Source organism: Xiphophorus hellerii, chromosome 6 (assembly GCF_003331165.1).
Source record: "Xiphophorus hellerii strain 12219 chromosome 6, Xiphophorus_hellerii-4.1, whole genome shotgun sequence".
In the NCBI taxonomy this organism is placed as follows: domain Eukaryota; kingdom Metazoa; phylum Chordata; class Actinopteri; order Cyprinodontiformes; family Poeciliidae; genus Xiphophorus; species Xiphophorus hellerii.
The window spans coordinates 10,761,083-10,775,490 of NC_045677.1; the positions used below are offsets into that span (position 1 = coordinate 10,761,083).

Here is a 14,408-nt window from a genome sequence, read left to right on the forward strand (position 1 = left end):
GCAAAAAGCTGCTGGGCGAGAGTCACAGCAATGATAACTGTTGGTGTACAGTACAACTTCTACACTGATTCAGCTGAATAAATAAAAATATGACAGGAAGAATTATGGCAGTAGAGCCAACATGAAAACACCAATTACACAACACATTTACATATTAGTGTCTGGTGCATGGCATTTTAAAATCACTGACAAATCCACATTAATTCGTTTTTTTATAATCCTGACTGACAAAGATTGTTCTTTAAAAACGGTAATGCTTCCTTTCAGGTTTGGTGAGGAGTGCATTATTTTTTTCATTGCACAGGGGATTATCCTGTTTATGCCAAGGCTGCATGCCAGCAATCACAATATACAGTAAGTTAAGTCAGCCAACTCATGTGGAGGCAGATTTATTATTACATGAAGACACAGTGTGCTCCCGCAGGTAAACACGAAGCGCGAGGAGAAATGGGTGTGATGACGATAATGTTCTGACACCCCCAAGGTGACTTTTGCTGGATCGACACATATTCTGCCTGTTTCAGTCTGAAGAAATGCTCCAGTTGCTGTCAGGTTACCTTGGGCTGACAGTCCAATTGATACAATTTCCCAAATCCCTTTCAATCACCTTATCATTTGTTATAGCTAAATTCTGCTGTGTGAGTGTGGTTGTGCTTTTCTGTGCTGCCCTGTGATGATCTGGCGACCTGTCCAGGGTGTAACCCACCTTTCACCAAATCATTGTTGAACATAAAATTGGTGTAGACATATTTACTGACATTTTAAAGCAGAGAAAATGACGCTAGAGTTCACCTTTTAAACTCTCTTTAGCATCCTATATTAGCAATTGATAAGGACAGAAGTAGAAACTTTTAACCCAAGCTTCAGACTGTTTTCCCTAAATTATGTAGACATTTACCTGAGTTCAGAAATTCACAAAAGGGAGGAAAAAATCCTTCCTGTTATCTGCTGAAAGTATCACTCTCTCTCTCTTACAGCCTTAATGAACAGCAGGCACATCTCAACATGTTGTAGTGATTTATTTTTATTTTTAGGATCATCATTTGGCATTTGTCTGGTAGCACCTAAATAATTTTTTTAAAATAATAATAAAACAATTTGCTTGCAAAAAATATTTCCTGATCAATTTTTAAATAAAGTGCACCTCTTGTTTTGAAATAAGTATCTGAAGATGTTTTCACACCAGATTGTCTGGTAGACTGAGTTAGATTGGAAAATTGCAAAATTTGTTAAATTTGTCACACTGCACTGTGTCTAACAATCCAAACTCTTTGAAAAACCAGTTCACCTCCTCACCTGTGGTGGCGCTGCACCAAGAACTACAGAGGGAAACGACACAAAAACCTCCAATAAAGACATGAGCAAAACTTTCTTCTTCACAAAATGTAAACAAATATTGAGTTGTGTCAGATTTTAGTGGTTAGAGGATTTCTCTTTTGTCATTAGAAACAAACCATGAGCCATTTCTCCCTCTAGCGGTAGCCTCTCATGTTTGTTTTAGTTGGGTTTACCCAGAATGCTCTGCACTATAGTTTACTTCCCGCTTCTGGAGCGGTCTCTGGTCCACTTGGCATTCATATATGTATTTGAACTGCGCCAGAGTCCATTTCAACCAAACTGGCGATTCGGAGTTTCGCATTTTTTTGGTTTACATCAGAGTTTGGTTGTGCATTCATGCCTCCGAATAAAGGATGACATGCCTTCCATAGATTAAAATCAATTCATTTGTTAAATCACAGAAATGTTAAGTAACGTAAATTGGTATGTAATTCTTCAGATGACATTAAAAATTATTTTAAATGTTTCTACAGCCCACATTTAATCCACAAAATACAAATTCCTCGTTTCTTGTGGGACGAGCTTTTCTTCTCCCCAACATTTTATTGTAAGCACAGAACAAGACACCACGTTTAACTCTGAAATCACAATCACATCCAAAAGACAAGTAGCAGAAGATGGAAAAAATGTTCTGTTGTTGCAAAACGCTGAAGTGTTTTTAATAACATAAACTATAGCTCAGTTCTTTGAAATGATTATATAAACTATGGAACAATGACACGGAAGAGCATAAACAACATCTGGACCCAGAAATCAAAGCTGCTTACAGGAATTTTCGGCATGATTCAGTTCAGAGTTATGTAGACCTTTTAAAGTGTCTATTCAATATATCCATGCTTTGCTGTCAATGCCACCACTACCTCCCACTGTTTTTCTTGTAAAATAACTCAAGTCTGTTGGTGTAAACTGAAAAAATAGACAGAAAGCTCCACATGTTGAACAGATTGCCTTCCTTGACCGTCCCACACTGCGTTCAGTTGAACATTAAAGCCACGCCAGATACAAACACAGCAGAGGAACTAAAACGGTAATTTGCATGATTTCAAAACACCCTTTGTCTTCGGCGATGGTCATATGAAAGACCAGTGTATTTGAGTTTCCCGTGACTGTTGACCCACTCAAATTCAGACACTTTATTTTTATTGCTGTTGCACCACTTCTCTTACACCTCACTAAACAGTGAGATTTTGTAGAAATGTTTTCGGACCCGTCTGTTCAGTTCTGATGGCCTGTTCTCTCCTCAGTGTTCGCTCCTGTTCTGTATTTGCTTTAGAAATACCTCACCCAGCTTTCACAATCATTATGTTTACATTAGGCCCTCTACTTCTGCCTGTCCCTCTTCACTTCTTTTCCTACTTTCTGGGATTCCTTCTTCTTTTATTTCCTTCCACAAGTTAAGAGCAGCTACACGTTTACATGGCTGCACTCTTCATAGACATGACCTAAAGAAAATGTTTATATCAACTCATGATATAGCAAATGTAAAATCCATGTGTGGATTAAATCTAAGGTTCTTGTGAATCATATTCAAGATTCAATGCACCAGCGGGCAGTCAGTGAGTGTCAAAGCCTATTTCTATATGTACATATTTGGTTTGTGTAAACTTTTCCATAGTTAAACAATGACCAGAAATACCCAGGTGACTCCAGACCTCAGAAAACAAACAAACAAACAAAAAGTCAGATTTGTGTGAAGGATCCATAGAAGAATACAATCTGCCTACTGCACACAACATGATAACAATGTCTATTGAAATTTGTCAATAAACATCAACTGGTTTCAACTATGACTACATGCTAAACAAATTATGCAAACAAGACTAAGGAAATAAGTTGGAGTGCGCCCTGAATGGAAGCATTCCACCACATTATCCATATTAAAAGGTATAGTGATCATTATTACCATAACACATTCTCATAACTGTCTGTGCATGTTATTACTGTTGGGCAATTGAGCTGTAAAATGTAACACAGATTGATTAAGTGTCTGCTGTGCTAAAACCCACTTGAAATGTTGCATTTGCTAGCTATTACGCTTCATGAATTCAGAATTTGCATCTTTAAAGTACTCAACCTGTTGGATGAGTCTAACTGCAGTAGATGGTCACAACTGGCACATATGGTGCCGAAGATGCTGAAGGTCACAGAAAGAGTTCAAAATACCATAATGTTAAAAGAGAGCAAGACGTGAAAAAATGTTTAACAATAATATTGCAATTACAGGATTGTCCAATAGCAAGTAGCTCACTGGGCTGCAGATTTAATTTTCCACTCATTTGTAGAAATACTAATAATAACTGGTATTACAGTGACTCTGAAATTGTATAGCCATAACTTCTGACTGGATTTTATTCATTGTTTTCCTTTAGTTTAGGTGTTTTAGCTGCTGCAGTTTTACCACACAAGTCCAACCATGGTGCAAAATGTGCACACATGACCTCATCATTCAACAACAGAGTTCAATGTTTCCTTCCTGCTTCCTGAGCTCAAGTTTTAGATTTGATTAAATGTTTTCTCGGGACTTTTTATTGCACCTAGTTTTGGTTCTACTCGCTATCCGGGCCAGTCAAGTTTGATGAAAAATGAAACAATATTACCCCTGATCAAATCAAAATGTCTCTGAGTCACATCCTGCTTGTAGATTGGTTTTATTAGAGTTTACATAAAGAGACGAATAGTATTTAAATGTAAAAACCCCATAAATGGTTCAAAATAATATAACTTATAATAATTTAAAATTGTCAAAGTTTTGAGTTCTAAACAAGCTACAAGATGTTTTAAAGGACAGAAGTTCAACAATAAATTTGTTTCAACCAAGCTGCTAGCTGCACTGCATCATGGTCCTAGTAGTTTTGTAATCAGGATGTAACCCTTAAGTTATCACGATCTACAACATCCAGAAAGAATGAATACCAATTTAATTTGTGGCCTATTCTGTGAGACATATTTAAGACGTGTTAATGCCTAAAACTGAGTTACAGACTTTTAATGAGTTTTAAGACCCAGCAGTCGGCCTGAAAGTACAAACACTGCAAAGTGAAATGTTTATTCTGTACAGGGAAGAAGAGTTGTACAGCAGCACCAACAGGGAAAGAAAGGCTGCTTTAGGGTTTGAATCGCTGCATATAATCTTCATAACCAAATATATCCGTAGAGAATTAACTGTTAAAGTGGTTCTCGCTAATCCTATTCATCGGTATAAATTGTGATGACATTTTGCCTGTTCAGTAGTAACAGTGCATTGACTCTTTCCCTTTTTTTCCACCTCTGCTTTTACCTTTTCACATTAAACATCTGTCTCCGCAGCTCTCTAATTTAATGCTTCTTTTCTTCTTTCCTCTCATTTTGTTTCTCCTCTGCTTCCTATTTTCCTCTCTCACTTCCTGCCTTTCTTCCTTTTCTGCATTCTCTCCTTCTTTCTGTCCCTGCGTTCAGCCACAGAGTAATTTGATCTCGTCTATCAGGCCGACATTGCCGTGAATCAAAAGACACACAGAGAGAAATATAGTACAAACCTTGGTGGCCCTACCCCCCACTGCACACACACACGCACTCTCTCTCTCGGTCTCTCTTTCCCTCTCATCTACAACATCCCTACCCCCAACAACCCTCCGTATCTTTCTTCAGTCCCTACCCCCAACCACACCACACCGCTCGCTCACTCCACATCCCCAGCATCTACTGTCTATATCTCTGTTTCCCGTCTTCTGAAAAGAAAAGTAGGTTTTCTAGCAGCAACACCTAACAAGAGTATAGCATCTTTTTTTTTTTTTTAAAAAGGACACTTTTATGTAAACAGAACACAACAAAATAGTTAATCGGTATGCTATGGTGCTGTTTTAATTCCTACCTGACCAACATAAACATAAGAAATATCAGGAAAGTGATTATTCCAACCTGTTGTGAACAGAGATGCTGTTTGAGGGTAACTGGATGAACAACCTCCCAATCACAATCTGTCATGGCTTAAACCAAGCACACCCTGTTAGCAAAGACACAGTCAGAAGAGCAGAAGTTGTTTTTTTTTTTTCTGCAGAGAAGAGCCTTCAGTAATGTCTGAGTACAAATGCTGAGCCAATGTTGGTGACTTTTACACCTGAAAACTAATCAGGCCAAAGGAACGGTAACACTAAAACGAGCTAAAGTTGCAACGAGTTACGTTTTTTAATGCTTAAATGATGATAATTGTAATTGTACACTTTTATACATCAACATAATTGTATTGGTATTAGTACAAATAGCTTTACAACTGATTCAACTCCCTTTTTCGTCTTTCACTTAAAATAAAAATATACTTGTAATCTAGTAAAGCATCAGGTTTGGTTGGTTTAAATGACAGCCAAACTGCAGACTCACTCGGTAGTTGTTGCTTAAAACGTTAATAAAATAAAATGGTGATATTATGACACTTATATGAAGAGAGAGCCTGAGATTAATTTTTCTGAGTTATGTAGTTAAACATGACTGACCTTTGAAAACCGGAACATAACATTTACTGATTGAGAATAAAAAGTGCATCTGGAGTCTGAAAGAAAAAACGCAAGTGTCAATCATCAATCATCCTCCTTGTTTTCAGTGTTCATCCAGTGTGCCTTTAAAGCCTGCACAGACTTTTAGCACCTTTAAAGTGTGTGAGGTAAAGTTTCTTCTAAGGTGAGTGGGGAGAAATCTGCATGATGAAGGCTCAGGGATGGATGAGAGCTCACATCGGCTGACAGCCAATCAACCACATAACTGAGGGACAGGCAGTCGGATTGTTCTTATTCTACCATGTCCATTTAGTCTAAGAAATATGAAACTGATACATATATAAACACTAGTTTGTGACAGAACGCTACTGATTTAAGCCAGAAGTGTCATTAAAGGTAGATTTCCTTCAACGACAAGTCCCAGGCAACCTTTATCCAATACATTTCAATAAACTGTAGACATGTAATCACTAAAGGCATCTTTTCACTGTAACTATTTTCCCTAGATCCTCCTCCTACCCTCTTCTTTTCCTAAAAAATAGATTAAAAAAATAATAATCTCCTGGGCAGAGATTTATTCCAGAGACAAATGCCACGATAGGGAGGCACTTTTCCCCTTTACCAGAAACTTTTGGATAAAGTCTGAGTCACATTAGCTTGAAATACTCTAAAGCTTCAGCAATTTTTGCTGTGATTTAAAAATATTTAAAACAATCTTACTATCTTCACAACCATCTGCTGTGAAAGGCTAAAATCTTCATTCGAAGCCACCTTTCAGATTTTTCAATTCTACTACTTTGATTTGCAGATTAAAAAAAACATCTCTCAGGTTTTATTCATTAATTGTTTGTGAAATGATCCAACTTTTCTCTAAGTATGAAACGATTATAATACAGTTTTGCAGTGTAAACGCTGTGAACGGATTCAAGTCTATAGTTAGAATGCCAGGTTTCAGAAATGTGTTTAGCATTTGTTTACTAAGTGACTCTTTAAAAGTTATAAATATAGTTGCTGTGACAGAATGATCGGTCACAGTTTGCTGAAAAACCACGGGTCTCTCTTCAGTAGACTCTTCTATGGTGGCAGGAGGTACCTGCTCAGTGTCTGCTGAGCTAATATCCCTGTTCAACAGTGGAAAACTCACAAAAACTGGTTAGTTCTGGCGAAAACATGTTCCGTACTTTGAGTTGAAACTCACGTTATCACCAAAACGGAGGCACTCTACCCGTTTTCTAACCAACAGTGACTCAGTCAGGTGCTGCATCAAAATTACAAAAACAGGAAAGTTCGATCTCACTAAGTTTTCAGTTTTATTTTTCAACTTAATGAAGACCTTGTCTCTCCAAGATAAGTTTTTATTTGTATTCTCACAATCTCTTTTTCTTAGTTTCATTTTAAATTGTATCTCTTTTCTTCTTACATACCTTATGATTCAGTTGGGCTTATTCATTTTGACTTCAGTATGTAATATCCACCATTTTGATCTAAGATTATAATCTGTCATATTCCATAAAAGTCAAGTGAAAATGGCGTATACAGTTAAATTAAATTACGTATAACATTTGTGCATGTCAAGTCAATTTAATTTCATAATTCATAGAAAAAATATTTAACAACAGAGCAAAAATATACTGATGTGCAAAGGTTAAAGTGCAGGGGGAAAGAAAAGATTTGTTTACATGTGCAAAATGGCAAAACAGGAACAAAAATACAATTTCTCAGAACTAGTTTCCAAAACTACGAAATGAGGGGATGACAGGAAAAAAAGATTAATTAATCCGCTGGCTCAACTCATCAGCTAAGACTAATTCAATAATCAAGCCATTCATTATTGTCAAATAAACATGGCACTTCCCAGACACTGAAAAATCATTCTGAGAAGCGTCTCTCAATACATACTCAAAACTAATATGAGATGAAGCTTGCATGTGCTGTGGGTCTGACACTGACCTTTGGCTCTTCTGTAGAGGGAAGTAGACAACAGAGTCTGCACCGAGCGCAAATCACCATGCTGCCATTTCCAGCATACATCACCACTTTTGAATTCAGCTAAAAGATTATAGGGCACGGTCTTTAACTCTTCTCACTTCTGCTTCTTACTATGCACCACATTCTTATAATTACGTCTGGTCTTTGTGGTAAACAAATTATGGATCTATTTTGAAGGTAGTTATGTGAAATAATTACTTGATTTGGGGGGGAAAATAGACAAAAGACATATCTGAGAGAGGACTGGTATACCACTAAAATGTAGTTACATTCAGTGGCTGCATTAACTAAGAGGGGTCCCCAAAAAGCAATTAATTACCACTTAATTAAGAGAGGAAGACACACTAGAGAGGGGGATTGGGGGGGATATAGGAAGAGGGTAAGAGACAGAACGGTTTTATTTCCCCATAAAAATATGCCAAAAAGAAGCACAAACCTTGTTGGTCCCAAAAGCCGGGTCAGGGTAGGAGAGCTGCCCCAGCCTGGAGTGCTCTGAAGCGGACAGAGGCTGAGGAGGAGGCGGGTAAACTGTTACATCCATGACTAAAAATACATCCACGTCTCCTTCTCGTCTGCTCTTCCACTGTCTACTGCTTATTGCCAGTTACAAATAAAACTTAAAAAAGAGAAAATAAATGGGGTTTAGTCCATTAGAAAGCGTCTTGAGGGTGCAGTTTTCAGGTTCTAGTCAGAAAAATAAGATTAGGATTTCTAAAGTTTAGGCTGGATGCGCTCCTCTCTACGCGCCGGCTCTCGTGCTCCTGTGCCTGCGCCTCAGAGGACCAAAGTTCTCGGTGAAAGCGCTTCTATCGCTGAAGCAAAGCGCTTCAGATAAACAGGAGGGCAGTTTTCCCTCCTTTTGTCAGAGTCCGGATCCTGCTGCGGTGCGCGTCGGGGACGGAGGACGTCGGTGAACCTGTCTGTCCCTGATTGGGACTCTGTTGGTCAATGTTGCTCTGCTGCTGCGGACCAGTCATACAAAGAGCTCTCAAAGCAAGCTGCACGCGTTAACGCACAGCAAAAAGGTACTGTGTTTATTAACAAAATAAAAGACAAGGTTTTGTTTCGACGAAAAGCACGAGCTTAAATGTGACAAATTGACTATTATTTACTATAAATACAATTAATACACTGACTAGGCCAAATAACTCATCTTACTTTTCACATTTGCTAGAAAACTCAGCATCAGGAAGAAGGACCTTATTTTGGTAATTATACAGTTTTCCTTTTGACTCCATCTTGACATCAGGAGTCTGGAGTAAACGGTAGCAGCTGCTCCCTCTAGAGGTAAAAGAGTGTAAAATCAATCTAGATTAACAATTTCAGAAATTTTTGTTTCTACTTTGGCTTGTTAGCTCAGTGCGTCTTATATATATTTTTCTTTATATGTAGCTGCATGTATTCATTAACTTTGTGAAAATGTGCAACTCTTTTATATACACACAATTTAAATGAAAGAAAAGCATGAAAGGAAAGCTGTCCCAGTATGTAATTTTTTAAAAATCTGGCTGCAATTACCCACTTTTGGTAAAATGGAGTACTGGTACAGGATGACTAAAATGTATATATGTAACAATTTATGTTGAGTTTTCAACTTAAATTGGCAACCCTATTTCTATCATGGGAGAAGAAGTGGAGGTAAATGAGAAGCAGGGTTACCTCAGGGTTCACCTTGACAATACTGAAGCTGTCTGCAGACTTCACTTCTTGAGGAAGCTAAGGTTCTTTAATGTTTGTGTTTGTGCTGCATATGTTCTATTAGTTTGTTGCAGAGAGAGTTATCTATTCTGCCGTCAACTGCTGGGGCAGCAGCATCAGAACTGGGGACTTAAAAAACCAACAGCAACCCAATAAAGCAGGTTGGTTCTGTTCTGGGGACGACTGTGGAAACTCTGGAGACGATGGAGCAAAGAATGATCCTTCATAAAATCAAGAAAATTATGGACAACCTTTACCATCCTCTTCTTCAGACTGTCATACAACAACAGAGAGTCTTAAGTCAGAGGTTTCTTCTGCTGTTTCCACTATAAAACAGGCTGCTACAGGAGAGCCTTCCTGCGTCTGCATCCGCGACTATCCTTCGAAGAACCTTGGATAAGGAACGCTTCCACAACATTTAATGTAAATGTTAAATCGATAGTAACTAAATTGATAGTAACATAAGAGAACTGTGCATAATATTGTCAGGAAGCAGGAAGATTAAGTTAGCCACAGAGAAATATGTAAAAATATTTTTGAAAATAGATAAATGAAAGCTGCAAGGTGAGCAAATAATTTGGTAATTAGCTCCCATCACAGTTGATGCACTCAGCATCGAAATTGGATTAGAAGTTTAGCGCTACAAAGTAAATTAGAATACAGCAGAAGTTATCACAAGAAATTTTATATTTTTTTAATTCTAAAACTTAAAACTTAGTAAGTCCAACATGTGTTTAGAAATTAAGTAGAAAGACAATCCTTTAAAACGATACATGATGAATAAGATTCAATCGACTTATCTCATGAGGACTGTGCCGTTTGGCTGCAACTACAACAAACTCGATATGTATTTTAAAACAGACCGATGTTTCCATTAACTTCTAAACATGCCATAATGTGGATGAACATCTGGATGTTGGTTTTAGAAAGTCACTCAGCAACTCTCATTACCTAACACTGAAAGCTCTAAGTGGGAGGCGTGACATGCAAAAATCCCACCATCTACTGTAACCTGTAGTTTAGACAGACGTTTATTGTGGTTGCTTAGTGAAACCTCACTGCTTGTGATCTTTCCGCTCAGACCATAAAATAATAAGATCCTGCAGAAAAGAATTTTCCCAGGAGAAAATCTGCAGCCAAATTTAAACAGCAGATCTAAACTGAAAGCTATAGGTTAGCTTTTTTTTTATTATTATTTCTTTGTGTTTCAACTTCACTGACTACATGTACCAATTAAAATGAAAAGGAGGTTTTTGCATGTTTGTAAGGGTTATGAGAAAACGTTCCAACTAACTTAAAGAAGTTGTGAAGAGGTCATCTTTTGTGAGCAAAACTTTATCTTTTGGAGACAGAATATTCAGTTCAAACCTCACACAGGCAGTCTATTGTTTTGCCTTTGGCTGGGAAATCTTTAAATGCATTATGTACAAAAATATACATGTTCATGGACGCCTAGAAACAAAGAGACCCTCTGCTACCCACCCACGTCAGTATATACATAGACTATATAGTACACTTAGACAGATGGTCATGAATGCATAAGAAATAAAAGAAAAAACATCTCAGTTCCAATACATAAAGTACATGCCTTCCCTTTTCTAATTATGCTCTTAATGGTATCTCATGTGTCCACATATGCAAATATATATATATATAAGTATATATATGGACAAAACAGATGTTTTTTCAAGCATTTTAATGGAAAAACATAAAAATACACGGAACAGCCTGAAGGGTTTAAAATCTCACAGCTTGGTGTCATAAACTGCGTTTTCTGCTTTACAGCGCACTCACACACACCCATATACATACATACACACTACCAACAAACCCACACATACTTAGTGAACATACAGTCACCCATCCCCCCCCAAATACACACATACATATATGCACCCCTCCCCTCTGAAAAAGGCATAATTCACTTCCACATTCTCCTCCCCCACACAGTTCCTCTCCATAAAACTCCACAAATACACACACACATACACACTTCAAATACACATGAAACCACATTCACATGTGCACTAAACCCATCCTATACATACATGTTAAATATACGCTCGCTTAAACACACACACAGTCACACACACAGCAACAGTGAAACGAGCGCAGATGCCTGCACACAACTGAAAACAAACGCTATTGCAAGCAAACACCCCAAAACGCATAAAGATGTAAAAACAGCAAACACACACACACACACACACTCTCATCCTGCTTCTTGCTCTTTCTTTACCTCATACACTTCACAGATTCCCATTCAGGAACTTTCCATCATATCTTAAGGGTGGAAATTGTAATGTGCTGTAGCATTTGAATGATGTGTGACTCTTCATGTTGGGGGATTACATTATAGATTCATAGCACAGCAATCCACCCTTGAGTGAAAACAGCCAGCCCTTCAGATTTTACAGCTTTCCTGGATGAAAGAGGGGATGCAAGAGATGGAAGGAAATCACCAGAAAGGAGTTCATTGGGAAAAGTGCTTGGAAGGAAAATGCATTATATTTAGGAAATAGAATGAGGTGGTTCTGAAATGGTGTGACCAGAGGCATCGTCTCTACAACAAGAAAACTTAGATTAAGGACCATCTTGACTTCTTTAAACTTCTAAATGTACTGCATGGTACTGTCCGTCTGTCTCTTTGAAATTAGATTTCTATTTACCTATCGTCTTTTCTTCCAATATCTTGATTCAGAGTTGTTCTAATTAACAGATCCTCCTTGTTTTGGCTGTGCTCTCATGCAGCCTGAGATATTTAAATCAAGGATTTTCATTTCAACCTAAAGAGTTGCATTCAGTTTAAATAACCAACCAATTTAAATCTAGCACTCATCTTCATTCTTATTGCATTGATATGGCCTTGATTTTTTTCCCCCCCCACATTACAACCACAAACTTCGATGTATTTTATTTACTGGGATTTTATGTGAAGGACCGACACAAAGTAGTACAAAATTGTGAAAATGTAGGAAAGTTAAAATATAGTTTCAAAAAAGAAAATCTGTCAACTCTCTGTAAAAGTTTTCTGAGTTCTAAACTGAATACACATATGTCTAATTAAAAGCTAGTGTAAATCCAGCTGCCCTGTTAATTCCCCAGAGGGGCGTTAGAGAACGTTAGTGTACAAACAAGGATCGTGAAGAACAATAAATACAGCAGACAGGTCAGAGAGAACGTTGTGAAGAAGCTAGAGGCAGAGCACTGCTCACATTGTGATATCTGAGAGTCTATTGACAAGACAGCTATTAGTTGATGCAGAAGCAGCAAAAAGAAAGTAAAAGTGGAGGAAGCTCCTCTGATCTAATTAGAAACAACAGAAACTCGTAGATCTACATGAAAAAATGGATACTAACTCTGTGGATAACCTTGAATACATCATTTCAGTGGGAAATGATTGTATGTGGATGCAACATCGTGTTAAGGGGTGATATCCTGCTGCAGAAACAGAGAAGTGGACCAGAGATGAAGGAAAGACGGGTGGAGCTAAATGGGAGAACCACAGAAAGCCAACCAGTTAGAGGCTGTGGAAGACCACTGGGATGAGGGTTCACCTTCCAGCTGGACAGCAAACCCTGTAACTACAATGGAATGCTTTAGATCAACGCATATCCGAGTCGTGGAATGGCCTAGTCAAAGTTCAGATCAAAATCCGATTGAGAGTTTGAGTGGAGCTTGAAGATTTATGATTGTAGTTGTTCTCAATCCAAAGAAAGAACTTGAGTTACTGTGGCAACTTTTCAGTTGTTAGATGTGAAGATCTGTTCTTTAAAATCAAAACAGGAAAGACACAAGTACATAAAATTATATTAATTACATTTTTAGGAGTTGTTTGGCACTACTGGCCTTTATTAAGCTAAAAAATGACAGGAAATTGGGTGAATACATGCAGCAAATGGCTCAAACCAGGACAACCATGCTGAGGATTTTGCCAACTGAGCCACCCATGACTTTTTTTTAACACTCTTCTCTCTTTTTATGTAACTCACAGACACGTTAAGATGGACGCACAGGCTTGTCCCATATCTGATGAATGCTTAGTCCACTGAATTAATTTGCACATCTTTAGCCTAGGCTTGATGCATCATTCAGAGCCATTTTATTCCTCCACCCAGTTTTACACCAAGTCTCATTATTATTTCATATTGGACTACTTTATTATGCAATGCATTGGTCAGATTGAAGCACCGGTTTCTTCTTATCAGTAAAATATTGATGCCTGCATTTGATACACGTTCAGACCATGGATTTTGAGATTTATTGTGATAAAGCATGCTGAACCAACAGACGTAGACAAATCAAGAAGTTATGATTTCAAGACAATCTTTCAGGCAAATGTTCTTACAAAACTGCCTGGTAAGATGGTGTGACTCTTTCTAAATCCTGCGTCTGTAAAACTGGATTTCATTTTTCATTTGAGCAAATATCTCCAAGATTATGGTTTATATTATGTAAATCTGAATTCCAGGAGACCATATTACTTTAATGTGATCTGTTGTTTACAGCTGGCAACACTTCTGGACCACTGGGTGAATACGTTTCTTTTCTTTCAATGTATATTTATGGTAAATTATTAGTTTTTTTCTTGTTTACTCACCATTATTTGCTCCTATCAGATGAAACAGCCTGAGCAGGTGGGAGGGGCAGGCCCAGCATTTCCTGTTTTAACGGCTGGATGATGTCACTGATTGCATCACAGTGCTCTAGGATGGACGTCGGAGCCTAGAAACTGCTAAGCAATAAAATAAAATTTAAGAACCTGCAACTGGTGCTGCTATTATTATTTTATTTATTTATTTTTGTTCACCTGTTGGACCTTTTGACTATACTACCTCACACTCAAATCACTGCACTTAAAGTTGAAAGATTCATGGAACCAAATAAAAGTTCATCAAAATTTTCTAGTAGTTT

At 37.7% G+C, this 14,408-nt stretch overlaps 1 protein-coding gene across 2 annotated transcripts in view; it reads right to left on the reverse strand.

The window, feature by feature from the left end:
• The window catches only part of tox (thymocyte selection-associated high mobility group box), a 53,809-nt gene extending 45,028 nt beyond the window's left edge, over window positions 1-8,781 (reverse strand). The window contains exon 1 of one of the 2 annotated variants that reach the window (XM_032566185.1): window positions 8,233-8,781. In XM_032566185.1, coding sequence (XP_032422076.1) covers window positions 8,233-8,337 — 105 coding nt within the window. In that variant the 5' untranslated portion in view covers window positions 8,338-8,781. The remainder of the gene's footprint in view (window positions 1-8,232) is intronic. The other variant, XM_032566184.1, reaches the window with a different exon arrangement.
• Window positions 8,782-14,408: the final 5,627 nt, after the last annotated feature.